This window comes from Neofelis nebulosa, chromosome 7, assembly GCF_028018385.1.
Source record: "Neofelis nebulosa isolate mNeoNeb1 chromosome 7, mNeoNeb1.pri, whole genome shotgun sequence".
Lineage (NCBI taxonomy): Eukaryota > Metazoa > Chordata > Mammalia > Carnivora > Felidae > Neofelis > Neofelis nebulosa.
The window spans coordinates 1,663,448-1,690,729 of record NC_080788.1 but is presented as its reverse complement, the minus strand read 5'-3'; the positions used below and the strand labels follow the sequence as shown (position 1 = coordinate 1,690,729).

General features: G+C 51.2%; 1 protein-coding gene and 1 long non-coding RNA gene across 3 annotated transcripts; one reads left to right on the top strand and one right to left on the bottom strand.

Annotated features, from left to right (window-relative positions):
• Positions 1 to 2,103: 2,103 nt before the first annotated feature.
• BCL2A1 (BCL2 related protein A1) lies at positions 2,104 to 11,580 on the top strand. Its single transcript, XM_058736353.1, has 2 exons — positions 2,104 to 2,690; positions 11,294 to 11,580. Exons 1-2 carry the CDS (start codon positions 2,274 to 2,276, stop codon positions 11,399 to 11,401), a joined length of 525 nt encoding a protein of 174 aa, XP_058592336.1. The 5' UTR covers positions 2,104 to 2,273; the 3' UTR covers positions 11,402 to 11,580.
• On the bottom strand, positions 8,596 to 27,282 carry LOC131515909 (uncharacterized). 2 transcript variants are annotated; one of them, XR_009263737.1, is made up of 4 exons: positions 26,926 to 27,282; positions 26,661 to 26,772; positions 21,458 to 21,686; positions 8,596 to 10,020 (listed from the first exon to the last, which is right to left on the bottom strand). It is a non-coding gene; the product is annotated as an uncharacterized LOC131515909 (long non-coding RNA). The 2 variants fall into 2 exon arrangements; XR_009263736.1 differs by having other exon boundaries at positions 26,661 to 27,282.

The following is a 27,282-nucleotide window of genomic DNA, read 5'->3' as shown; positions in this document are numbered from 1 at the left end:
CATGGGAGTATGAGGGGCAGTCTCAGGTCCCTAACACGCCCCATCCCTTCGGAGGTTCTCATGACGCCCAGCGGCGTCTGGAGGGAAGAAGGCCGCTGCTCCTGGCTTCTGCTCCGTGGGTGAGTGGACGCAGTGGTGAGGGCAGGGGAGGACATTCCCGGGGACACGCTCCTCCGTTCCGTGCGGGTCCCCTGTCACCCCGGGACTCCAGGATCACGGCGTGTGATGTTCAGATTTGCGGGGACACCCTGTGCGGGAGGCAGGAGCGGGGAGGCCGGAGAGGCCGGGAGGAGGAGGGAGGTTGGCCGGGAGACCCTCGCCCGCAGTGCAGTCTGAGAGCGTTGACGGAGGGGCCTATGGGGCAGGTGTACCTGCTGCGGGGGGGACTCGGGACGCAGCCGCGGGGCCGATGCCGTCACGTTCCTGAAGGAGGAGGCCCGACAGGTGCCCCTTCACGGCCACCTCGAGCCCCGTCACCATCCCCTTCAGTCCCCGCGTGAAATACAAGTCAGCATGAATTTCCCCCGGTTTGTAGTGGTTCGTGGAAACTGACGGAAAGGCTCGCAGTCACTCCACAAGTGGATGGAAAGTGAACTCTGCTTCTCCAGGGAGCCCGTGTTGCCTGTGCGCTCTCTTTCAACCCCCATGGCTCCCGCCTGCTGGCAGCACGGCCGGCCGGGGACGGGGTGACCCCCAAACACCTGAACCACCGGGCGCTCTGCTGAGGAGACTTGAAATCCGCCCTCGGTCCCCGACGCTCCTCTCAGCCAGACACTTGGCCACGTCCGGCCCCGGGTCCCCAGGCCGCTGCCCGAGCTCCAGACGGTGATAGGGGTGCCCTTCACGTCCCGCTGCGCACTTGCCCAGCTCCGTCCTCGCGGGGAAGCCGCGTCTCCTGGGTGCAGGGGCAGGTGCGGGGAGAGGGGTGGGGCCGCGTTCGCACAGCGCCAGCCGACCGACCGACCGGGCTTCCCGCCTTGTCCCACTTCCGCCCCAATGCCAGCCCGCCCTCCCCGTCCCTTCCCGTCCCATCGTAGAGATGCAGGGCCCGCGGTGGGCAAGGAGGGAGGCGGCGGGGCGAGGCCGGAGCTGGGGACCTGTGTGTGTGTAAGTCTAGAGCCCCGTCTGGTCCCGCGGTTTCTGATTCAGACGTGGGATAATTTACCTGATTTCAGAACGCGGTGCGAGCAGGACTCTGCTGTGTGTCTGGCAGGGGGGAAGACTGAGGGGGTGCCGTCCGCCCGTGTCACCCGTGCTCAAGTCCCAGGGGGCAAGGGTGAGCCGCCAGAGCCTCGCTCCAGAGGCCTCTGTTCTGTCTGCTTCAGACGGAAGTTCCATCCCAGATCTTCACGAACCCGCGGCAGCCGCTGGGTGGCTCTGTGGGACACTTCTCTGCAGGTGGCATTCACATCGTGTGAAACGACCCGTTTACGGGCGGACAGGGCGGCCGTGTCCCGTATACTGACGGTGCCGTGCGACCACCTTGCGGCTCCCCAACGTCTCGTCACAAATCCCACGCTGTTCCCAGGAAGGAGTAGCCCCCGCCTCAGCCCCTGGCGGCCCCCAGTCCGCTGTCTCCACGGGTCCGCTTATTCCAGGCGGCCCGTACTGAATGGAATCACAGCACCGCGCCTGCCTGGCTTGCTTGCCTTGGCCCCGTGGTGTGTCGGAGCCCCGTCGCTGTTGCAGCCCAGCTCGCTACCTCGTTCGTCTCGTGGCTGAGTGACGTTCCGCCACTTACCCGTTTATCCGGCGGTGACCGTTCGCACTGTGGAATCGAGCCGGTCGCCGTCCCCGGCGCTGCGGTGAAGGTCGCGTGCGAGGGTGTGGGCTCCTGTTTTCAGACCAGGGGCGAGCTCCACGGTGGAGCTGCTGAGCCGCCCGGTGATCCCACGCGCAACCCTCCGAGGAACGGCCGAGTTCTCGCGGGGGCCGCCGCCCCGCCTGCCCACCAGCCGCGTGGGAGCGCTCCGGCTTCTCCACATCCTCCCACGGGACACGTTTGAGCGCCTGCGTCCACCGCTCACGGTTTGAGGAAGTGGGCTCTCGCCGAACCGTTTTCCTGCTTCACGCTGTCAACTTTCTCTTTCACACCCGGCCCAGGCCGAGTGACTGGGAGGAAGGATACCGCCCGGTGATGCAAAAGGAGATTTCCCCAGCCTCCACGCGCCGCCGTGCGTCACACCCCGCCGGGGGCCGCGAGCCTTCGCCTGCCGTCACCTCGCCGCCTCCCCGAGAGCAGGCTCCAGACGGGGCTGCGCAGCGGGCAGAGGATGGCGGACGGCGAGTTTGGCTACGTTCTCACGCTGGCCCGGGACTATACGAAGCACGTTCTGCAGGGGCCCCAGCCCGGGTGCCACCCAAGCAGAGTATCCCAAGTGCTACAAGACGTGGCCCTCTCGGTCCAGGGGGAGGTCGAGAAGCAGCTGAAGCCGTGCCTGGACAAGTTCCACGTGGGGTCGGTAGACACGGCCAGGGCGATGTTCCACCAAGTGATGGAGAAGGAATTTGAAGACGGCATCATTAACTGGGGCAGGATTGTGACTGTATTTGCGTTTGAGGGCATCCTCATCAAGAAGCTTCTCCAGGAGCGGATCGTCCCAGACGCGGATGCGTCCAAGGTTTCCTACTTTGTTGCCGAGTTCATCACGAAACACGCGGGAGAATGGATCCGGCAAAACGGAGGCTGGGTATGTGCCGTGGGATATTTCTCGTTGTTCTTACCTCTGAACTAGGAATTGACAGTTTCTCCCCAGTTAAAAAAAAAAAACTACTTTCTTCAGGTGGTTTATTTTTAAAGGTTCTCGTTTTTATTAAAAAGCTTGTTTATTTATTTTGGTGGGGGGGGGGGGGGGCAGAGAGAGAAGAAGAGACAGAATCCCAAGCAGGCTCCGTGCTGTCAGTCAGAGCCCCGCTCGGGGCTCGATCTCATGAAAGGTGGACGCCTAACTGACTGGGCCGCCCAGGTGCCCCTGAAGTTTCTCATTTTATAATAAGAAGACATTTCTGTCTCATTTCCAGTGAATCCTAGAACTCTCTAGCTGGAAAACACATGCGGTTCCAGTTTTGACTCCTAAAGGCCTTACGAGTGGGGGTAAGATTTGGGAGCACGAGAGCGTCTCCCCAGGGCACCTGTCAGAGGCGCAGTGCCCAGCGGAGGACTCAGCTGTGGCCAGGCTGTCATGACAATGTACAATTAGTACAGAAGGAGGTGGTATCAGATGCTGTTATACTTGGGTATTTACTATTTTGCAAAAGACGGGTACATTTTTGCAAGTTCATTGTTTACAAACTGATTTTCTTTTTTCTTTTTTTTTTTTTTCTCAATTTTCCAACGTGACAAATTCTGGCTGTTAAAGCCTATTGACTAAAAGTAATAATAATAACGTGCTATACCACCAGCAAGAAGCTTCATAGAAGAATTTCCAAGTAACAATTCACTTTATTATCAAAGCCTCAGAAAGCCCAGACTGGGGGGGTGGAGGGGCTCTGTTAGAAGGCACTGATAAGACGGGGCGCCTGGGTGGCGCAGTCGGTTAAGCGTCCGACTTCAGCCAGGTCACGATCTCGCGGTCCGTGAGTTCGAGCCCCGCGTCGGGCTCTGGGCCGATGGCTCGGAGCCTGGAGCCTGTTTCCGATTCTGTGTCTCCCTCTCTCTCTGCCCCTCCCCCGTTCATGCTCTGTCTGTCTCTCTCTGTCCCAAAAATAAATAAAAAATGTTGAAAAAAAAAAATTTAGAAGGCACTGATAAGGGGCTTTCCACGGCTGGATGTTCATGCTTGTCTTTCTACCCCAGTACCCTTAACACTGACTTATTTTTTAAACTTTATTTTTTAAATTTTTATTTATTTTTGAGAGAGAGAAAGAGAGACAGAGAGAGGGAACAAGCAGAGGACGGGCACAGAGAGAGGGAAACACAGAATCCGAAGCAGGCTCCAGGCTCGGGGCTGTCAGCACAGAGCCCGACACGGGGCTCGAACCCACACACCGTGAGATCATGACCTGAGCCGAAGTCGGCCGCTTAACCGACTGAGCCACTCAGGTGCTCCTTAACAACTGACTTTTTGAAACTACTTACGGCTCCATGGATCCTCTTTCCAACCCCCAGTCCTAGCCCTCTCCTCTCCCCAGAGGGGAGATATGCATTCTTAGCAATTATTTTCCACGCAAATCTTGCCTATTGAATAACTCTATAGAAAATATACACACTACTTTTTTGTAAAAAATTTTTATACATATAAATACTACGTGGTACTTATTCTGGGTTTATTTTTCACCCAAGGGCCTTTAAAATATTATTTTAAAGAATACTACAGAAAAAAAAAAAAGAGCCCTACATCTATGCTGTTGTATGTAAATGCTGTTGAACGTCTGGCCATCTCTGGCTGATGGATATTTCAGTTATTTCCAGTTTGCGATCACAACAATACATCACAGAATCTCTATCCATGCACTCCCTTGTGGAATATCAAATTGCTGGGTCCTGGTACATGTGCATTTTTTTGACGTACTTGATCCTTGCCCTCCAGGGGGGCTCTGCTAAGGCCCCCCCCAACCAGCTGACCAGTGTTCGGTCGCGGCAGCCTGTCCTAATTTCCCCAATCCACTGGGTTAAGAAAATGTAATCAGGGACACCTGGGTGGCTCAGTTGGTTAAGCAACCGACTTCAGCTCTGGGCATGACCTCACTGTTCGTGAGTTCGAGCCCCGCGTCAGGCTCTGTGCTGACAGCTCGGAGCCTGGAGCCTGCTTCAGATTCTGTGTCTCCCTCTCTCTCTGCCCCTCTCCCACTCATCCTCCCTCTCTCTCTCTCTCTCTCTCTCTCTTTCTCTCTCTCTCTTTCTCTGCCCCTCCTGGGATTCTCTCTTTCTTCTCTGCCCCTCACCTGTGCCCTCTCTCTCTCTCTCTCTCTCTAAAGAAAATTATAGCTGTCTTTGGTTATTATATTTTATTTTTATTTTTTATTTATTTATTTTTTAACGATTGTATTTTTAAGTAATCTCTACACCCAACGTGGGGCTCGAACTCACAACCCTGAGATCAAGAGTCGCACGCTCCACCGACTGAGCCGGCCAGGTGCCCCTGGTTATTACAAATGTTCTAAATTTTGATGCAGTCACATTTTACGGGATGTCCCCTGCATCTTGTTTAAGGCTTTCCGGTGTCATGATGGGGCATCCCACACTTGGTCCCCCCACCAACTCAGACTGACTCGGGGCTGGATGAAGCATGGCGGGGGCGGGGGGCGGGGTGGGTCTTGCTCTCTTCCTCTCAGCTGTGGGTGACGGGTGGAAATTCCCACCGTGCCACGGAGGTTTCCAGTGAAAGCAAAACTCCTCTGGTGCAGAGGAATTCAGTTTGCAGCTCTCTGCGGGCTCTGTGTCCTGGTGCCCCACGTGGTATCTGCAGCATACACGTTGTGATGAACGTTACTCGAAATCTAACGAGTTAGCAGTGTTTTGTGAGCTCGTGGAGCCCTTGGCCGGGCGATGGGATGGTCTCTGAGAGTTTCCGGAAGCGGACTCATCTTTCAGGGGGTGGCCTGGTGTAAGTGTGCGCGCGGCTGGATGAAGCCTTCCCGAGTGGACGTACACATACACACGCGTGCCCACGCACACACTCAGCCTTCACGGGGTCGTTGGGTGTAGGTAGGCTTGAAGCCCTGGACTTTCACACCTGGACGGCTTCGCTTGTAGACGTGACGGATGCGCTCCTGACAGCGCGCTCCTTTTCGGCCCCCACGAGACACGGGTTGCGTGAAGGAGTCAGGATTTGAGTCCGAACACGTTAGCACGGCGGGCTGACACAAGTAAACGTACTCGTGAGGGTTCATCTCGGGGCAGATGGCTGCTCTACAGTCGAGATTTCCCGATCCGTGAAAATCGGTCAGACGTGACCGTCCGGAAAGCTTGTCACCGGCTCCAAATGAGAAATGCGCGTGCATCACGAAAGATGAGAAGGTCAGTTAGCGCACAACCAGAGAACTACTGTGATCTAAGTACTTTGCAAGTACGATCGGACACGTCATGAAAACTTTTGGGTCAGGAAGGCAGTATGTCAGCTGCTTGGATACTATGAGCACCGACTGTGGGTCACACGGTCCTGGGCTGGCTTCTGGGGTCATTCAGTGCCCGTGGGATGTCCACAGGCTACTACTCGGAACCTTGTTTCCTCGTCTGCTGAATGGGGAGAATAATGCTTCCTCCTCCCAGGACCCGGCGTGACGATTAAATCAGTTAGTGTTACACACGAAGCGCCTGGCATAAGACTCAGTACAAGTTTAGGGTTATTGTTAGTGGTAATATTGTCAAACTTCCCCGATTAACCAGGTTCAGTCCTCCCAAGTTATACCAGCCAGGGTTAGATATTAGTCGCCATCTAAACCAGATGCCCTGAAGGGAAAAGGTAAGAGCAGCGTATCGCTAGGACCAGCTGTGAAGGGCACACAGGAGATTTCAAGAGGCTTCACTATGTAATTCGGAAAACCACCCTAACACGGAAAGAAAGCCCCTTTCAAGACGGGGACGCACAGTCAGCACTGGTACTTCCCAAGCAACCGCAAGAGTCAGAAGGGGTGAGACGAGCCGTTTTTGTTTGCTTGGTTACGGCTGTTTATGATCTTCCTGCTCTAAAGGATGGTCTTTGTGCACCAAACAGAAGGACACACAGAGACTTGTGCCCGCGTGGCTGGGTGCCCGGCTGGCAGAGGCGTTTCCGAGGTGTGAAGCACAAGCAGCGAGGGGACAGAATCTCCCTGAGTCTCTCACATCCTCTGCTTCGTTAGATTTGGGGGCCAAGTTCTCCTGATATTTCTCTCCAATTTTGACTTGAGATTGAAAGTCATTGAATGAAAAGAAAGACGGAATTCTAGTCCCTCTCCCCCACACCTTGGGCCCTTCGGGAACGCGCTCTACCTGGGGCGTCCCTCTCCACCCCTCTCCCTCACACCCTACGTCCGGGGCACAAGCCAGTCCTGTCGGTCGGTCATGCACCCAGCCCACCCGGGACGCGTCCTCCTTCGTCTGACGCTGGCCGTAACCCCTTACGGTTTCCATCCTTGCCCTGCTATAGTCTGTTCCCCACACGGCAGCCAGAGTGATCTCTGAACGACGTGAATTCTCTCGTGTCCTGGCCTAATCGGAACCCTCCCAAACGCCCCTTCGCCCGGGAGCAAAAATAAAATAAACGTCCTGACTGCTGTAGTCAGAGCCCTACCTGGTCTGGCCCTAAATCCCCAACCAACCCCACCTCCTGTGAGTCTTTCCTTTGCTTCATAGCTCCAGCCTCCCTGGATAAGCCAATCACACTCCGCCCTCAGGGCCTTTGCACTTGCTGTGGCCGCTGCCTGGAATCACCAGGGGTCTGCATCAGCCCCGCTGCCCTTCCCAGGGGTCCATGCCACGGTTGCCCTCCTCGGGGAGTCTTCCCTAGCCGTCCCGTCTCTGACGGCACCACCACCGCTCTATCCTGTACCCTGCTTGACTCCCTTGTAACTGCTTATCTGTTCCTTGTCTTTCTCTGTGACCAGAACTCAAGCTTCGTGAGGCCAGGGGTCCTGCGTGTTTAGTTCACCAGTTTGTTTCCAGCGCTTCAGACAGCACCTGGCATGTGGCCGAAGCTCAGTAAACGTTTGTCGGATGAGTACACGTAGTGAATAATCGCCAGGGAAACGCGGGGATAACGTTGGTGTCTTCCTAGATGTCAAACATCCTGAGGATCTGGGTTTCTTTGCATTATTGATGCAGGACGTTATTTTACGGCTTAGGCTTTTCTGAAGCCACGGTACCTGAACCTAATGAACTATTCCTGGAAAGAACCAGATCTGTGCGCTCCTTCTTTATTCCCACATTACGGACAAGATACCGAATCCCTGTTTCTCTAGTTTCATACAATGGTTTTAAGATACAAATAGTGTCACTGGAAATATGTTTTTGAAAGAGGAAACGTCTCTCCTGCCACTGTAACCATCTGCGTGCGCGTGTCCTGTGCAATGACGATTGAGGAACGTGAGTTTTCTCCTTTGAGATCACCTGCCTAATGTATTGCACGCCAACACTTGTAACGTCTACAGAATATCCCAATTTTATGCGTCACAATTACTTTACCAGTTCCGAATTGTTAGACATTTGGGTTGTCTTCCTTCTTGGAAATAATGCTTCAAGACTGGCCCCGGGTGGGTTTTCCGCCCCATCGCTGAGCAGGCCGCCTCTTGATCGGTGTCTAATGATGGATGGCCCATCGCACTGCTCCCAGAATGCATACTGCCTCCCGAAAGCGCTCTATCAATGGAGGGACGACCCAACAACCCCACCAGCCAGGGGGCAGGACCAGTAAAAATAATTTGGGGGATTTCACAAGACTCAAAATAACAAGGTCAACTTAACAGGTCTAAAAATCAGTAAGACCGTATTACAATGTGAATTCTTTAACTGCCGGTAATGTTGAATTTTCCCCCACACCCTTGTGCGTGATTTGTGTTTCTGCTTTCAACTGCCCTTGTCTTCTCAACTCTTAGGGGCTCGATGATGAGTCTCTTACCCTTGAATGAGCCCTTTCATGATAAATGTAAATATTTTCCTGGTCAGTTCTTTTCTGGTTTTTTTGTTTTTTTTTTTTTATTCTGTTAAAATACACGTAACGTAAAAGGTACGGGCTTAACCATTTCTAAGCGTGCACATCAACAGTATTAAATAGTCGCACTGTTGTGGGACGTCACCAGGATCCACCCCCAGGACTCTGCACCCCCCCACCCCGGATCGTGGTAGCCACCACCCTACTTTCTGTCTTTATGGGTTTGACTATTGTGACCACTTTGTGTAGATGGGGTTAAACAGTATTTGTCTTCTCGTGACTTGCTTAGCTCACTGAGCCTCGTGTCCTGAAGGTTCATCCACGTTGTGGCAGGTGTCAGAACGTCCTTCCTTTTTAAGGCTGAGTAGTATTCTGGTGTATGTATGGACCACGTTTCGGTGACCCATTCCTCAGCTGAGGGGTGCTGGCGTTGCTTCCGTGTTTTAGCTACTGTGAATTCTCTCCTTCTTTTAATTTTAGCTTTTTATGGCTAAAAAACCTGTAATCTTTTTTTTTTAATGCTTATTTATTGTTGATAGAGAGACAGAGCACGAGTAGAGGAGGGGCAGAGAGAGAGGAAGACACAGAATCTGAGGCAGGTTCCAGGCTCTGAGCTGTCGCACAGAGCCCGACGCGGGGCTCGAACCCACGAACCGTGAGATCGTGACCTGAGCCCAAGTCAGACATTCGACCGACTGAGCCACCCAAGCGCCCCAACCTCTGATCTTCTAGCTGGATTTGTCAGTTACTCCTTTTTTTCACGCTCTTTAGCTGAGAAGTTGAGTATATGTCAGATGATATGCTACGTGCCACACAGTGACCACTGTCCTAACAAAAGCGGTCGTTGGAGAGTGCCTCGTTGCTGAGGGTCACGAAGATCCTGGGAAGGGAGGCGGTGAGGGCGCGTGGGAAACGTGTGCGTGTGCAAAGGCGGAGGGGGAGGAGGGGGAGAGAAGGAGCAGCCTGTTCCCTGCATTAGGCCATGACAGCGTGTGCTGGGCATGACTCTGCACTTGACACTGTGGGGACAGAAGCCGGCTTTCTTGGGCAACCCTTCGGATGGAAAATCCCCTTGACTGCCGTCTGTGCGCTGGCCGTGCTCGGGAAGAGGCCCCGGGCGCCGGATAACAGGTCTCTTCCAGCCCCAAAGTGGAGTCCCCCCGGGCTCCGAGCTGCTAGCAGGCGGTTGTCACCCCAGGACCTGGAACCTGCCGGAGGCAGAGCAAATGTTCACTAGGCGAACATTTAAAACAATTATTCCGACAATTTTCTAATCCTTTGGGTGATTGTTTGGACACTTGCAGAACGAAAGAACAGCGTTGGCGTTCCCATACGGGCCCAGGCGCTAGGAAGTCAGGTAACTTTAGGTAGCTTACTTTTTTCGCATTTGTCAGGATAACGGAGGGCGTCAGGCTGGGCGATCTCAGAGGTGTTTTGCCGTAAGGATGCCCTGTAATGATAGGTCATAAATTACAGTGGGCACTTCACACTCTGTTGTTTTAAAACCCCGATCAAAAAGAGAATGATTCCTGGTTTTCTTGGGCAATCCTTCGGATGGAAAATCCCCTTGACCGCTGTCTGTGCGCTGGCCGTGCTCGGGAAACCACCTTGTCACAGGCTCAGGGGCACCGACTGACTCTGGCTTTATTGTGGGTCCTCCTGACTCTGCACAGTACCACTTACAAACATACATGCACATCGCAACACCAGACAGTTGAAAAAGAGGGGAAAAAATGAGACCTTCCTCCAGAGCTGTGCGTCCAGTATGGTAGCCACGAGGCCCCTATGGCCGTGCACACTCACAACGTGGCTAGTCTCAGTGCAGATGGGTTGTGAGTACAAAACGCATGTCAAATTGCGAAGTTTTGGTACAAAAGATATAAAATATCTCAAGCATTTTCATACTGATTACATACTGAAATCATAGTATTTTCGATAAATTAAATCTATTTTTAAAATTAATTTTACGTATTTTCTCTTACTTTAAAAGATGTGGCGGGGGAGGGGTGGGGCGTCTGGGGGGCTCAGTCAGTTGAGCGTCCGACTTGGGCTCAAGTCATGATCTCACTGTTCATGGGTCTGAGCCCCACGTCGTGCTCTGTGCTGACCGCTCAGAGCCTGGAGCCTGCCTCTGATCCCGTGTCTCCCTCTCTCTCTGCCCCTCCCATGCTCGTGCTCTGTCTCTCTCTCTCTCTCTCTCAAACATAAATAAACATTTGAAATGAATCAACATTTTAACTAAAAAAGTAAAAAGTGTGGCTAGGGGCACCTGAGTGGCTCAGTCCGTTGAGTGCCCCCCTCTTGATTTTGGCTCAGGTCACCATCTCGCTGTCTGTGGGTTCGAGCCCCACATCAGACTCTGTGCCGACAGTGCGGAACCTGCTTGAGATTCTGTCTCTCCCTCTCTCTGCCCTTCCCCTGCTCACTCTCTCTCTCTCTCTTAAAATAAAGAAATAAACTTAAACACATAAAATAAAAGATTAAAAGATGTGGCCGGTGGAACCTTAAACTTCCCTCTGTGGCTCTCACCGTACCTCTGTTGGTCAGCGCTGCCCCGGAGAGGCCCGGAGCAGGGCTGCGGGGCGGTGATGCGGTGGACGGAGCAACGCCAGTGCGGGCGCAGAGGTGACCAAGGAGCTGCCTGTTAAGCGGGGGTCCTTTGCTCTCCATCACAGAAAACTGTCGCCCCTGATTTTTAAAATGTGAAATTTATTCTCCAACAGGAAAACGGCTTTGTAAGGAAGTTCGAACCCAAGTCTGGCTGGCTGACCTTTCTGGAAGTTACAGGAAAGATCTGTAAGGTATTGTCTCTCCTGAAGAACTACTACTGAGCGGCCAGAAGCACAGAACACTCTGGATTGTGAAACCTGCCTGGCTATCTTGACTCTTGCACTAAGTGTTGCCGGCACGCACTTCCACTGGACAAACGACTTTGGTGATGTAACTCGATCTTGCAGAGTTACGGGGATTTTGTTCTCATTTTAATAAATAAACCGTATTTGTCTCAGTACGTAATTTGTGTCCTGCCTGGGAGTCGAGCAGAAGGGCAAAGCTGGAGGCAGGGGACGGGGATTGAAGGAAGAGGGTGGGGGGCCAGGAAGGGGGCGCCTCCTCTGCCCTGGGGCAGATTTTCTTAAGGGGTGCCCGTTACCCAGAAGTCATTCGCCAAGTCGCTCCTCCGACTGCGTGGGGGTGAGGTCTACATCCTGCCTCCCGGTGGCCCCCGTGACCCTGGATACTTAGGGGATTTCGCAGATGCCCTCCCCACAGACTCTGCTCCCTGGCCCACCACTCAGAGTTGACAGACACGGCGGGAGGTACCCAGGATGCTCTGGGGCAGTCTGAACGCAGACAGTTAGGTCTGACTCATGCTGAGTCATTGTCAAACTTTCCTCTTAACAAATGTCATAAATCACACAACTGTGTCTTTTCCTAGACCCTGAGTTCCAATTCCGAGGTCAGTAAATTTGACTGCAGTTCAGGAGCGCCAGGCTCTGTTCTAGAACCTCCCAGTCTTCCTCCGTGTCCTCTGGCCCTCGGGGCTCGAGTTTCGGAGGAAGTAGCTGACAGATCTGATCAAGAAACCAGGGCCTCCCTCCCAGGCTCTGTGCATTTCCACAGGGGATTTCACTTAATTCACACTTTGCTTCCTCTGTGATTCTTTTTTTTTTTTTTTAAGGCTGATTTGAAGAAACCCCTTTAGAAATCACCCTTCAAAATTTTTTTTATGTTTATTTATTTTTGAGAGAAAGAGAGAGACAGAGTGTGAGCAGGGGAGGGGCAGAGAGAGAGGGAGACACAGAATCCCAAGCAGGCTGCAGGCACAGAGCCCAACGCAGGGCTCGAACCCACGAACTGCGAGATCATGACCTGAGCCGAAGTCGGACGCTCAGCCGACCGAGCCACCCAGGCGCCCCAGAAATCACTCTTAAAGTAGGGGTCTACTCTGCACACCTGCACACAGATTTCACACGCACGCACGCTCTCACCGCCCCAGTCTTACTGCTTCCCATGGCTGATGCAAGGTACAGAGAACCAGACACCTGTAGACTTGGCCTTTCTATCAGCTCATCCCATCCTGGTAAGTGCACTCCCTGATCTCCACCCCCTTGTCCCCGATCCCTCACCCACCTCTCCTCCGGTGACCGTCAGTTGGTTTTCTGTAGTTAATAGTCTCCTGTGGTTCTTTTTTTAAAAAATTTTTTATGTTTATTTTTATTTTTTTATGTTTAATATTTTAATGTTTTTTAATGTTTATTTTTATTTTTTAATGTTTATTTTTATTTTTTCATGTTTATTTTAATTTTTTAATGTTTCGTTTAATTTTTTATGTTTAATTTTTTATGTTTCATTTAATTTTTTATGTTTGTTTAAATTTTTTAATTCTTTTATGTTTATTTATTTTTGAGAGAGAGAGAGACAGAGCACCAGCGGGGGAGGGGCAGAGAGGGAGGGAGACACAGAATCAGAAGCGGGCTCCAGGCTCCCAGCTGTCAGCCCAGAGCCCGACGCGGGGCTCAAACCCACAAACCATGAGATCGCTACCTGAGCTGAACTCAGATGCTCAACCGACTGAGCCCCCCAGGCGCCCCGAGTCCCCTGTGATTCTTAACACTGGGGATACGACACTGGGGCAGGTCAGCAGGGAAACGTTTCTCGCAGAAGTGACTTTGGCATATTCAGCCAAGCCCATCTGAGAGCCAAGTACCTGGGCCTTGCGTCTGCCCTGAATGGGAACATTTCTACCCCGTTTCACCTCGGTGCCTCCCCGCCCCCTGCTCAGTGCATGGGGTCCTACTGTGTGTTGGCATGAATCAGAGCTAAGTGTAGGGAGGAAGCATCACGAGTGGACATAACAGAAGTGTGTGTCCGAGTCCTGCCAGCTGGAATACATTTGCACAAGAGACCACAGACCCTGACCTTTATACCACAGCGATCTCGTTAACAGAGCAACACCGGGGAATCAGTGACATTTCTGGCTTGGTTTGTGACCTGGTCTTTCAAAGTGCAGCTCTGTGTGTTTTATTACTAAGATAACAGGGGGAGGGCTTACCCTTAGCGAACACCGCACACAGAGACGGAGGTGGAACAGGTCGTAGACCAAAAAGTAAGCTAAAGCCATAAAAATCCCGGAAGAGACATCGGAGAAAATCATCACAGCCTCGGAGGGGGTCAAGATTTCTTAGCTACAACAACAAAAGCCTGTGCCAGAAAAGAAAAAAGGACCTAAAAATTATACTCTAGAGACACGATTTAGAATTCTGTCTCGAAGCTGTCAAAAAAGAAAAAAACAAAACCCGATCTTCAAAACAGCAAGCCACGGAGTGGGAGGTAACACATGTCACACTGGTAACTGACAAAGGACTCGTGTCCAGAATGTGCGAAACACAATTCAGGAACAACGCAACCATCGACTGAATTTAAAAATGGGCAGAAGACGGCAGGCGGGCAGTTCACGTGGAGAAGGTGCGAGACACCACTGGCCACCAGGGAAGGGCAAGGTGAAACCACGGGAGACCTCGGCGTACCCTCCAGAACGGCTCGCACGAAGGCCACCACCGGTACCGGGCTTTGGGAACGCCCTCACGTGCTGCTGGCGGTTCTTGAACCGCGTGGCAGGTTCTTGTAAAGCGAAACCCGCGCTGACCCGGGGCGCGGCAGCTGGGCTCCTGGGTCTCCGCTCAAAAGCCCCCGAACATGTCCCCACGATTCACGGCAGCTGCACTCACGAGGGCAGAGAGACCCGGACACAACCCACGTGTTCCACAAATTGCAGCCCGCCCGCGCAAGGGACGAGCCCCAGCCACGATCAGGTGTGGGCTGGCGCCACGGGATGAACCACCCTCAACACGCGTTGAGCGAGAGAAGCCGGTCACGAAAGTGTACGTGGGGTCCAGTGTTGTCCATGCGAGACCGGAAAAGACAAATGTGATGTGTCCGGTGGCAGAAAGCAAGTGAGAGGTGGCCTGTGGCCGGGGGGGGGGGGGGGGGGGGGGGCGGGAAGCCGGCCGGGAAAGCTCTGTCTGGGGTGATGAGGATGCCCCGCCTCTTGGCTGTGGTGGGAGAAGCGTGTCCAACATTCACAGAGGCGCTCCCTTAAAACAGGTGCATTTTACTGCAGATGATAACGTAGCTGATTATTAAAAAGCTCCGGTTTTTGCAAAAGAAAAAAAGAAGAAAACCGAAAAAGGTGAACGCTCATTGTGAACAGTGCAAACGCAGGAGAATAAAAGGAGAGACACAAGCAGGACCCCAGATACCAGTTTAAGTCCCAATAAAATCACGAAGCACTATTATTTTTGCCTCGGTCACTTAGAAGGATCTGTCGGTGTGCATGACAGCCCGTGGACACCACCAGGCCTGCGGGCGTGGGGCCCTCCCTTCATCTGCCTTACCCCCCCCCCCCCACCCCGTGGTGGCCCGTGGCTCCCGTGGCTCCGCTGGCCTGTTTCCAGCACCTGCTGCCACAGAGTCTGCTTAGGACACTCCTCTGCCTCGTCCCGCCCAGGCTAACCCGGCCTGCAGATTTCCACTCAGAGGTGGCCGCTTTAGGGACGCCCTCCCCACCGGGCTCCCCCTACAGCCTCTGAAAACACCACTGTCTCCATTAGAGCCTCACATCTGTGCGAGTTTCAGTTCGGTGTTTCCCACCAGACAGCCAGCTGCGGGAGGGCAGGAACCGCGCCTTCGCGTCTCAGAGTCTGGCTCACAGCCCGCTGAAGGCTCAGTGACTACTGTTCACAAAACACACGGATGGACGCGCACCGGTTCCCGAACGGGCCGCCCACGAGGCCGGGCACCGTGTTCCCCGCGGCCCCGGGGCAACGGCCGCCTCTTGTTTGCTCCCGGCGCACTAGGGACTTCAGAGAAGTGATGGCCTTTAATTGTCAGGCGGTCCCCAAACTAGATACTATCTATCCCCACTTAGAAACAGGCTGGGAAGCGGGAAGAAACTTGCGCCTTGCAGGGGGTCATGGGGGCGAAGGGTCCCTTGGGGTCACGGGGGGATGGGCTGGTCCCTGGGTGCATGGGGTCATGGGGGTGGGTGGCCGGGTCCCGGGTCCCTCGGTGCATGGGGTCATGGGGTGGGGGCTGGGCAGGTCCCTGGGTGCACGGGGTCACGGGGGGCTGGGCGGGCCCCTTACCGCCCTGGGGCGTCGTCGTTCTGCACCACTTTCCCCTGACCCCACGGCCCCACCCAGATGCCTGCTTCCTTCCCCATCCCGCTCACAGGCTCACAAGCTCACAAGCTCACAGGCTGGAACTGTGTGCAAATGCCAGCGGGGTGGGGCTGGCTTCCCCACCGACGGTGACGTCAGTCTTCGACAGCCAGGCGGGTATCCTGATCTCCCTGGTCTGCGCCCCTCATCCGTTTATGTGCGGCCTCCCTGGAGACTTGCCCCGGCTCGAACTGGTCATGGCTGGTTCGGATCCGGAAACTTTTTGCAGGTCTCCATGACTCCGTGGGACCTGACAATAAACCCTTTCTGGATGGCTGGTAGCCACGGGTGGCTATTTACCTACTTATTTAATTTTTTACAGTTTGCATCCAAGTTACTTAGCATACGGCGCAGTAATGATTTCAGGACTAGAACCCAGCGCTCATCCCAACAGGTGCCCTCTTCAATGCCCCTCACCCATTCGGCCCATCCCGTCTCAAAATAAATAAACATTAAAAATTTTTTTTAAAAAGGGGCGCCTGGTCGATTAAGCGTCTGACTTCAGCTCTGGTCATGATCTCATGGTTCTTGGGTTTGAGCCCCGTGTCGGGCTCTGTGCTGACAACTCAGCCCGGAGCCTGCTTCAGATTCTGTGTCTCCCTCTCTCTGCCCCTGTCCCCCTTGTCAAAAATAAATAAACACTTATTTGTTTAAAATTTTTTTTAACCTTTATTTATATTTTTGAGACAGAGAGAGACAGAGCATGAACGGGGGAGGGTCAGAGAGAGAGGGAGACACAGAATCCGAAACAGGCTCCAGGCTCTGAGCCGTCAGCACAGAGCCCGACGCGGGGCTCGAACCCATGAACCATGAGATCACGACCTGAGCCGAAGTCGGACGCTCAACCGACTGAGCCACCCAGGCGCCCCTAAATAAACGTTTAAAAAAACCATGTAAGATAACTTGAGTGGATAAGCCATGAGGACGAAAGGTACAGCGCGGAGTATAGTCAGTGGCATTGTAACAGTGTTGCACGGTGACAGATGGTAGGTACACCCTGTAATGATGGAGAAGTTGAATCAGTCTGTTGCGCACCTGAAACTAACGTGACACTGTGTGTTAACTGGACTTCAATAAAAAGAAAAAGAGAAAAGTGTAAGATGACATATGGTTCCTCTCCACTCGAAACTCTCCAGTGCTTTCCACCTCGCTCCGAGGAGAAGCCGAAATCCTTAGAACATTCTTACGATGGCGCCCGTGGCCTTCCACAGCCCGCCTGCCCTGCGAACCGCCTGAGTTCATCCCTGCTGTGCCAGGCACCCTCTTGCCCGTGGTGGAGTCTGACATGCTCTTCTCAGTCTACTGATTTCTGCCTTGGATGCCCTGTGGCTCCCGAGGGTGGGACTTGGGGACACACAGATGCCGAGGGCTCTATCACGGGGCTCCCCCACAAGCCCACAGAGAGCTCTGGAGATGCGGAGATCCAACCAACACCGTCCCTCGTGTTGCGTGTACATATACGTTCACAGAGTCCTTGATGGGGACGCTGCATATGGCTGCTGAATTGTCGTATTCTCAAAGATGTGGAGTAAACGAGGAAGACGGTCAAAGCTTTACTTAAGTAGACGAGGCTCTCTTATGGTCAATGGGTGCTACCCAGCGTACGGAGCCCGCCAGAGTAGCCACGGACACGCAGCAGAACAATGCCTCCGGAGTTCAGCAGGGGCGTTTGAACAACAGCATACCCCTGCCCCCCAGAGCCCTCGGGCTGCCTCCGCTAGGGAGCCCTCGGAGATCTGCCTGCCCGGTGACCGTGTCCTCTTGTCTTCAGCCTCGTCGATGTTCAACCAGCTGCTGAAACCGTGAAGCTGGTTTCTGGGAGTCATCCTTGAACCTTCCTTGCCCTCCATTCCTGTTCTCCAACCAAGGAGTAACCAAGTCCTGGCCACTCTACCTCTTAAATATCTCTCGATCCATGCTTCCTGTCCCTCTAGCCCCTTACCTCCTACACTAATGCAAGCCTCCCTCACCTCCACGCAGACCGCTGCTCCAGTGGATGTGACACTAATCCATCGCGGGCCCCCTCTGGTGGATTCAGTGCAGCGAGCATACTCGTCTGAAATGTGAATGCAGCGTCACCCCTCTGCTTAAAATCACCCAGTGGCTTCTCATGGCTCCTAGGAACTCAGATTCTGCCACCAAACCCGGGGTCGTTCTTTCTCTTCACTTGAGTGTGGGCTGGACTCACGCTCAAGAACAGAGCATAGGAAGGAGAAACAAAGGTACCAGGGAGGAGCATGGCCAGGTGATCGCCGGTGACATCACCAGTGACCAGCCGTGTTGATAGCACGAACCTTTGGTATCTTGATGAAAAGGGCACGAAATCTCTGTGGCATTCTTCCCCAAGCCCACGGCCCCGGGAAAACGTCAATCGCAACTTGAGGGACAATGTACAGAGTCCCTGACCAGTGACTCCCCAAAACTGACTAGGTCATCAAAAAATGAGGGAAGCGTGAGGGGTGGGGGTAGACGAGATGAGCCGTGAAGACACGGTCGGTAAACACAGGGTCCCGGACGGGACCCTGGCACAGAGCACGGGCATCAGTGGAAAAACTGACCCAGATGAAGTGTGGAGTTTGGTTAGCAGCAACACGCCCATGCTGGCTTCTCAGTCTCGACAAAGGTCCCGCGGGGTGTCCGGCGTTACCTCTGGGAGGGCGCGGGAGAGTTTACGGGAGCTCTCTCTATTGCCACTGTAACCTTTATGTCAACTTAACCTTTAAAAAGGTTCGCTGAAACACACAGAGGCAAATCAAAAGAACCCCGTGTCGTCTAGCCTTATGTCACCCCTCTCTCCTCCCGGCTCTTTGCTGGGGAGAATTTCCGGCCATCTCTCAGTTCCTCGAAACGTCACGGGGTTTTTCCCTTTCGGGCCTGTGCACACACGGTTGTCTCTTCCTAGAAGACCCTCTCACCTTCCCCACCTCCGTTCTCACTCGCCCTCTCGCCTGGTTAGTGCTTACTCAGCCTTGGTACTTGGTTACTTCCTTGTGACGGGGGCGGGGTGCCGGGGGAGGATGTGGGGATCACCAGCCACCTCCTGACCTGTCTAGACGGAGGGGATGATTGATCTGTGCAGGCTGACCACGTTAGAGTGTGCGGGATCGTTCACGTCCTTGCAAGTTGACATGTGCTTTATACACCAATCCGTGGTCGCGTTTCCTGAACGTTTGTATGAATACAAATCACTTGGGGATCATGTTAAAATACAAATACAGATTCTGGGGACGGCCTGAGCCCCTGCCCGCCTGACAAGGTCCCAGATGGTGCCGATGCGGTCGGCTCAAAGCAGCAAGTTTTGGTAGGCGGATGGCACCCGGGGTGCTGACGAGAATTAAGCGTTAGGTCTGTAAATGCAGCAATGAGGCCACGCGCTTCAGTAAATCCATGCCTGTCTCACCTTAGAGGATGGAAACTCTGCTCGTTTCTGCCACTCTTTCCTCCACCTGCCCCTACCCACCCACCTGCTCAGTTTCCACACAACTCCTTGAACTGAAGGTATGTAACCACTTTGGCATCACGGAGGTGAGTCAATGGGTTTTCCCCGCTGATGTGACTTTTCCTTTTTAATTTCCAGAATGGCTACCTACTACCTAGGGCGGAGGGAGCCACCCTTTTCTGGATATTCTCTAGTTTGTAAAATTATTCTTTTTTTAAGTCTCTTTTTAATGTTTATTTTTGAGAGAGAGAGAGAGAGAGACAGAGAGTGTGCGGGGGAGGGGCAGAGAGCAAGGGAGACACAGAATCCGAAGCGGGTTCCAGGCTCTGAGCTGTCAGCACAGAGCCCAACATGGGGCTCGAACTCATGAGCCGCGAGATCATGACCTGAGCCGAAGTCGGACGCCCAACCGACTGAGTCCCCAGGCGCCCCTGTGAAATTATTGAACTACGGTTTGGTACTCTAGCTATGGTTTGAAGAACACGAGGGGTCTTTTCTCCTGACCTGGACGTCCGTAAGCAGCTGGGATTTTACCAGAACCAACCAAATGCCTTCCCACTGAGTTGGCTCGTGACCCAGCCTCTGCTAACACATGCCCACCCAACGCCTGCTCCGTGCTGGGTCTGGGGCTGGATCCTGAGGATGCAGGCAAGTGTCCACGCGGCCCCAGGCTGACAGAACACCGCCGGGACAGACACTGCTGGGACCGACACTGCTGGGACAGGAGGGGGTAGCACTGGTTTCTGCCACGTACATGAGCTGGGGCAGGACACGTATGCTCTCCAAACCTGTTTCCTGTTCTGTAGCAACATCACAGTAATATCCCCGTCACACTCGGTAGGTTGAGCCCTCACACGGTAGGTTCCAGAGGCGGCGCAGGAGGCTCTGGCCGTGGTTAGTGGCATTATTCCAGCTACAACGGCAGTTCTGCCATCTCCCAGACCAAGCAGTCCTGTATTAACCCTGAGAATCTACCCGCATGGCCGTGCCACAGGGACCACTGAATAACCTGGCAGGGAGACAGGGAGGGAGGGTTTACGCCAACCGTCCAAGAGCACACAACCCAGAAAACCCTTCTCAGACACTCATTTTCCAAAGTCCTCCCTGCCCCCCACCGTGGCTTCCAGGGACTTTCCTCCCTCTCTGTCCCCTCAAATGCAGGGAGGGGAACTAACTGTGTGAGCTCCCCAACCCTGTCTTTCCATGTGACTTACTGACCCCCCCTCTCTTCCCTCTGGGAAGCGACATAAAGTCCTCTGGCCATCTGACACAGACAGGTGAGGTAGGAGCCGTCTTTTTATTATTTTGGCTTTCACTCTATCACCCAAGTGGCTTCTCAAAGTATTTCTTCTTAAAAACACTAAAGTCATATGGTGCTTTCCTAGGACGAGTTGTGAGTTCTGGTGAATAAAAAGGACCACTGTGCACTCAGCTGCCCCCGGGGGGCTCCAGAAGCATGAACCGCTGAGCCAGGGAGTGGGAAGCTTCAGGGCTGTGCAGGTGCGGCCCAGGTAGCTGAGAGGAGCTGTGTTCCCATGACAGGTGTGCACCGAAGGAATTTTCTTTTCTTTTTTTTTTTTTTTTAAATTTTTTTTTTAACGTTTATTTATTTTTGAGACAGAGAGAGACAGAGCATGAACGGGGGAGGGTCAGAGAGAGGGAGACACAGAATCTGAAACAGGCTCCAGGCTCTGAGCTGTCAGCACAGAGCCCGAACGCGGGGCTCGAACTCGCAGACCGCGAGATCGTGACCCGAGCCGAAGTCGGCCGCTTAACCGACTGAGCCACCCAGGCGCCCCCACCGAAGGAATTTTCAAGAGGGACAGTGATGGGGTGAGAAGGTTTTCCTTCCGAGGAAGCCGTGTTTGGCAGTGCTGTGACCAGGCAGGAGGAGAGTTTGATTGCTGGGAGATCAGTTAGGGCCTGATGCAACAGGCGGTTAGTAATGTTTGTTGACTTACACTTGGGTCAAATAAAATTTCCAGTTTTCACAGGATGATCTCTCCCATTGCAGGCTTGCACAAAGTTTACTTATTTAACAGGTTTTTTTGTTTTGTTTTTTTTTTACCTTTTCTTTTGAATTTTAATCTTACGGAAATTCATAAAAATAGACTTCCCATACACTCTGAGTCCAACTTCCAATAACAACATCGTCAATGTAATGGGCAATTATCCAAAGAGAGAAACGCACACCGATACCCCACCATTAACTAATGTACGAACCTTACCTGAATCCACCAGTTTTCCCATTAACGTCCGTTCTCTGGTCCCGAAGCTGACCCAGGAGAGCCAACTGTATTGAACTGTCCTGTTGTGTCTCCTCACTCTCCTCCAATCCCGTCTTTCTTGGTCTTTCATGACCTTGAGACTCATGAAGACCACCAGTCAGGTGTGTGCTAGAACGTCTCTCAATTTGGGTGTGATGTCTTTCTCATGATTGAGGTTTTCCTGATTTTCCTGTTGGGAGGAAATACCACATGAATGGAGTTGTGTCCTTTCAGTGTGTCCTCGGAGGGGCCACATGTTCTTGTCACATGTTAACCTGTACTGTCTTGTGGGGAGATGGTTCAAGACCACAGAGATGTTCTTTTGGTTTCTTATTCTCTTGCCCACTGGTTTTAAGCCCGTTAATGGTCCTTGCCTGCTGATTAGAAGGGCAGTGTTCGCCTAATGGTGATTCTCCATTTCCATAGTTCCTTTCACATTTATTAATGAGAGCTCTGGGATAAGGGGTTATGCCTCTTTGTTTTGTTGTTGTTATGGATCAGTATTCATTTATCAATCACGAGGCACTTACGGATATTTATGTTATTCCATGGGTTATAAAGTAAGACTATTTTTTTGTTGCTCAAACTGTCCCAGCTTTGCCCACTGGGAACCCCCGTTTGGGTCCCGGCTCCCCTCCTGACCTGCTCCCTTCCATTGTGGTCACCCCCTTACTCTGTGGCACCACTAAATCTTCTAGGTCCACCTTGGTCCTGCCTCAGCTCTGGAAGCCCTATTTTTTGTTGTTGGACAATGACATTTGGAAACCAGGATCTGGATGCTAGATTTCACTGCTATGGAGGGTCACTGCTTCCAGGTCTGCTCAGGAACAGGACTAGGAAACATAAGCATATGTATCTAACCCACATCTCTATTTCTGTGTCCATGCATTTCTGTATATACTTAAAATCGCAAATTTACATGGACACTTCCAATTCCAACCCAACACAACAAGGTTCATTCCAACCTTCCCTCATTCCTTGTTTGTTACTTATTTTTCGGGATAGGGAGAAACTGGGACTCCCATCATCTACAATGCGTTTACTTATTTTGTTCAATTCTAGAACACAGATAAAGCAGTTTCACAATTACTAATTTATAACCCTTTGAAAAACAAATGTCTTAACTAGAGTGGCCATATTTGTGTGAAGCTATTTTTGTCGTTCGTCTTACAGAAAATCAAAATGCTGTTTTCCACAGTTACTTAAGATAGTTCTTTTCTTCTCCAGCATTCGTTGTAATTGTTAATCGTGTACAATGCACTTCAGTTTCCGTGCGCCGGCTTGCACCGTTCCTGCTGTACGAACGGGCGCGTGTGTGTATGCAGACGTGGTCAGCATGGTTCGGAGGGTCAGAGCTACACAGACAGGTGTCATCAAAGGAACATCCCCTCCCCCCTCCCCCCCGCTGCCCTCACCCATTCCCTACAGGTACCCAAGCTTGGTTTCTTTGTGGTTTATGTTTATTTCATTTTTTGTCTTTCAGAAACGAGCAGATTACGTGTACGTACTTTTTTTTATATTGTTTTTTAAGGACATGTAATTGACATTAAGTTCACCCTTTTAAAACGTCCAGTCTGTTTGGTTTTAGCACATTCACAGTGTTTTGCAACTATGACCTCCATCTAATGTTAGAACATTGTCATCACCCCCAAAAGAAACCCTGCCCTCCTTCCCTCGCAGCCCCAGGCAGACACTCATCTACGTGCTGTCTCTGTAGATTTGACTGTCGTGGATATTTCATGTAAATGGGATCACACAGTGTGTGGCCTTTTGTGTCTGGCCTTTTACTGAGGTCCATCCGTGTTGTCGTGTCTCATATTCCCGTTACTGTGAGGGTTCCTTTCTTCACACCCTCACCAACACTTCCGTTCTCAGTTATAGCCCCCCTAGTGGGTGTGAAATGGTATCTCTTCTCTGTTCTGTTTGCATTTCTCTAATGACTAATGCTGCTGAAATCTTTTCATGCGCTTATCAGACATTAATCTTATGTGGAGAAATGTCTATTTAAGTCTTTGCCCATTTTTACATTAGATTATCTTTATTGATGAGCTGTTAAGAGTTCTTCATGTATTCTGGATTCAATTCCCTTATCATATACATGATTTGTTAGTCCTCCCAATCTATATTTTTTTCATTTTCTTGATGATGTGCTTTTGACATACTGATGTTTTCAATTTGGATGAAGTCCAATTTACTTCTCTTTTGTTGCTTGTGTGTTTGGTGTCAAAACTAAGAAACCACTGCCTAATCCACAGTGATAAAGGTTTGTGCCCATGTTTTCTTCTAAGAGTTTTGTTTCAGCACTTACTTTTAGGCCTTTGATCTACTTTGAATTAAACTTTGATTGTGGTGTTAGGTAAAAGCCCAACTTCCTTGTTTTCCACATTCCAGCACCATGTTTCTGGGAATAGACTATTCTTTCTCTGTTGAATCACCTTGGCATTCTTTTTCAGGACAATCAATTCACCATAAATGTGGACATGTATTTCTGGGCTCTGAATTCTGTCATTTACCTATCTTTCTTTCCTTATGCCAGGACCACAATGTCTTGATTACCGTAGCTTTGTAGTAACTTTTCAAGTCGGGTAGTATGAGTTTTCCAACTATGTTCACTTTTTTCAAGACTGTTTTGATTATTCTGGACTCCTTGCATTTTCACAAGAATTTTAGAATCAGCTTATTGATTTCTGCAAAAAAACCAAGTCTGATAGATACTGCATTGACTATATAGATCAATTTGGGGAGCAGTGCTATCTTAACAATATTAAGCCTTCCAATTCATGAACGTGGGATGTCCTTTAACTTATACTTGTTTTCTTTCAACAATGTCACGTGGTTTTCAAAACTCTGACACTTGTTAAATTTATTCCTAAATATTTTTTTGATACTATTGCAAATGAAATTGTTTTTTATATTTCAGACTATTTATGTTGTTATAAAAATCTTAGGGTTCTCTAGAGAAAGTGAATAAGAGAGATATTTTTATTATGTATGCCTTATATCTTGTTATATATACCTAATCTATTATATATACTTGACATTAAATGCATCATGAAATATACATATGCACCTCTTTATATTATCTCCCGTTGTATATATGAATACATAGTTGACCATTAAACAATACAGGCATGAGCTGTGTGGGTCCACTTACACATGGATTTTTTTTTGATACAGTCCAGTACAATAAATGCATTTTCTCTTATGATTTTAATAATTCTTTTCTCTTACTTTATTGTAAGAATTCAGTATGTAATACATGTAACATACAAACTAGGTGTTCATAACTGTGCATATGATCCGTAAAGCTTTCATCAATGGTAGGCTATTAGTAGTTAAGTTTTCAGACAGTCAACTGTGTGGCGATCAGTGCCCCTAATCCCCATGTTGTTTGAGGTTCAGCTGTATATGTAGCACAACAGAACCAAAAGAAGATATCTATTTAAAAAATGTTTTTAGTTTATTTATTTATTTTGAGAGAGAGAGAACACAAGCAGGGAGGGACAGAGAGATGGGGGAAAAAAGAATCTCAAGCAGGTTCCATGCTGTCAGCACAGAGCCCAATGTGGGGCTCAAACTCATGAACTGTGAGATCGTGAGCTGAGCTGAAATCAAGAATCAGACGTTCAACTGACTAAGCCACCCAGGTCCCTCAGGAGATATCTACTGATAACAAGATTTATGATACAGAATTGACTCGTGTGATTATGGAGGTCAGCAAGTCCAAAATCTCCAGAGCCATGGTCCCAATCTGAATCCAAAGGCTAGGAGCTGCTGTAGAACTGGAAGAGCCAGCAATACATCTAGTATGAAGGGTGTCAGGCTGGAAGAGGTGTGCTTGTATATTGGTCTTGTATCCTGCAACTTTGCTGGGCTCCACTTTACTCGTCCTAACGAACGAGTTAGATCCCTTAGGATGTCGGTATATGAGGTCATGGCATATGCAGAGACAGTTTTACTTCTTTCTTTCCAGTCTGGGTGCCTGTTATTTGTTTTTCTGGTTTAACTGCCCTGTAACCCAAACTTTTTTTTTTTTTTTTAATTAAGAGAAATTAACCCTTTGTGGTTTATGTTGCAAGGATCTTCTCTCAGTTTGTCAGTTGTCTTTTAATTTTGTGTATGGCTTTTTATGCTATGAAAAATTATAAGAAACTTTCATATAGCTATGTCTCAATCTTCTCTTTTATTGGCTTTGGATTTTGAGTCACAGTGAGGATGCCTTTCCCTAAACGGAGGTTGAAGACGAATTGTCCTTTTCTTCTACTACTGGTATAGTCCCAGTTTCCACACTTGGTCCTTAATCCATGTGGTTCTTCCTATGTATGGTGTGAGGTACGGACATGATTTTATCTTTCAAAAAATGGCTGTTCAGCTGTTCTAGCACCATTTACTAAGATCATGCTTGCCCCAGTGGTTTGAGATATCATCTTTGCCATACTCTAAACTTCCATATGGTTTCAGGTCATTTCTGTTGTGTGGTCTACTGTGGGTTTAAGCAGCAGTACCCTCCTGTTTTAATTATAGAGGCTTCATAGTATGTTTCAAGGTTTGGAAGGTCTAGTTCCCCAAGGGCCTTTCATTTTCAGTGTTTCCCTAGCTATTCTATTCTATTCTATTCTATTCTATTCTATTCTATTCTATTCTATTCATTTTTTAAAAGTAGGCTTCATGCCTAGCACAGAGCCCAATGTGGGGCTTGAACTCATAACCCTGAGATCAAGACCTGAGCTGAGATCTAGAGCCGGATGCTTAACGCAGAGTCACCCAGGGGCCCCTTTCTGGCTGTTCCTGAATGCTTGTTTTTCTGGATGAACTTTAGTAAAGTTGATTAACACAAAATTTACTAAAATTTCTCTACACTTCCAATTATTTTACAGTTCAATCTCTTTATCCGTTAAATTAGCCCTGTCACCTTTTCAAGGGCCCTCTGATGCCAACGTGTGAGGGCAAGAGTCTCTCTCCACACCTACTTACTCCCTTGAATTACCCTCTTCTCGCTTCCCACTGCTGGTAAACGCTCTGCGAGCAAAGAAAACTCGGGTGTCTCCGTCTCCTCCGTGTTTGCTCCTGTAGGAACAGCGCTTTCACAGGAAGAGCGGGCACCAGGCGTCCCACAGTGAAAATACTGCTGGACCTTGAACGTGTCGCGAATAGGGTAACTTACTCTGGGCCCTGAGTTCTCCAGAGGTGAACACGCTGATCTGGTGTGGGCAAGTCAGCCGACGCATCAACGGCCCGTCCTACCCCTCGGTAATAAACCGCCTTCCTCCGACCCACTGGAAACGAAAACGGTGTAAAATGCTTTTGCCAACAAACAAATAATTGTCCCTTTAACCAGCAGGACTGCGTATCCTGCGTACTTCTCACCGGCCCGCCTGGGCGCTCTTTTCGGGCCCCACACAGCCCCTCGCGACGCAAGGTTCACTCACCGTAATTTAGGCTGGCGCTAGGGTCTGACTGTGCCCCTCTCCCCGAGCCCACGATGGGCCAGGGCCGCGCGGGCAGCCGGGGCCACGCGGCCACTCGCTCTCGGCCAAGGAGGGCGGAGGAGCCGCCTCCCCAGAGCCGCGCTGAGCCCGGACAACAGCCGCCCTCCAGCGACCCTGCTCCGGAGCCCGCAGCGAGCCCAGACCCCCCCCCGCCCCCCGCCCCGGGCTGCACCGATCCGTCCCGGGGGCTGCACCGAGCCCGGACCCTCCCCTGGACTGCGTCGTGCTCGGAGCCTCACCCCGGTGCCCCGCAGACCTCGGACCCCCCACCCCCACCCCCCCCCCGGGTCCCCGCCG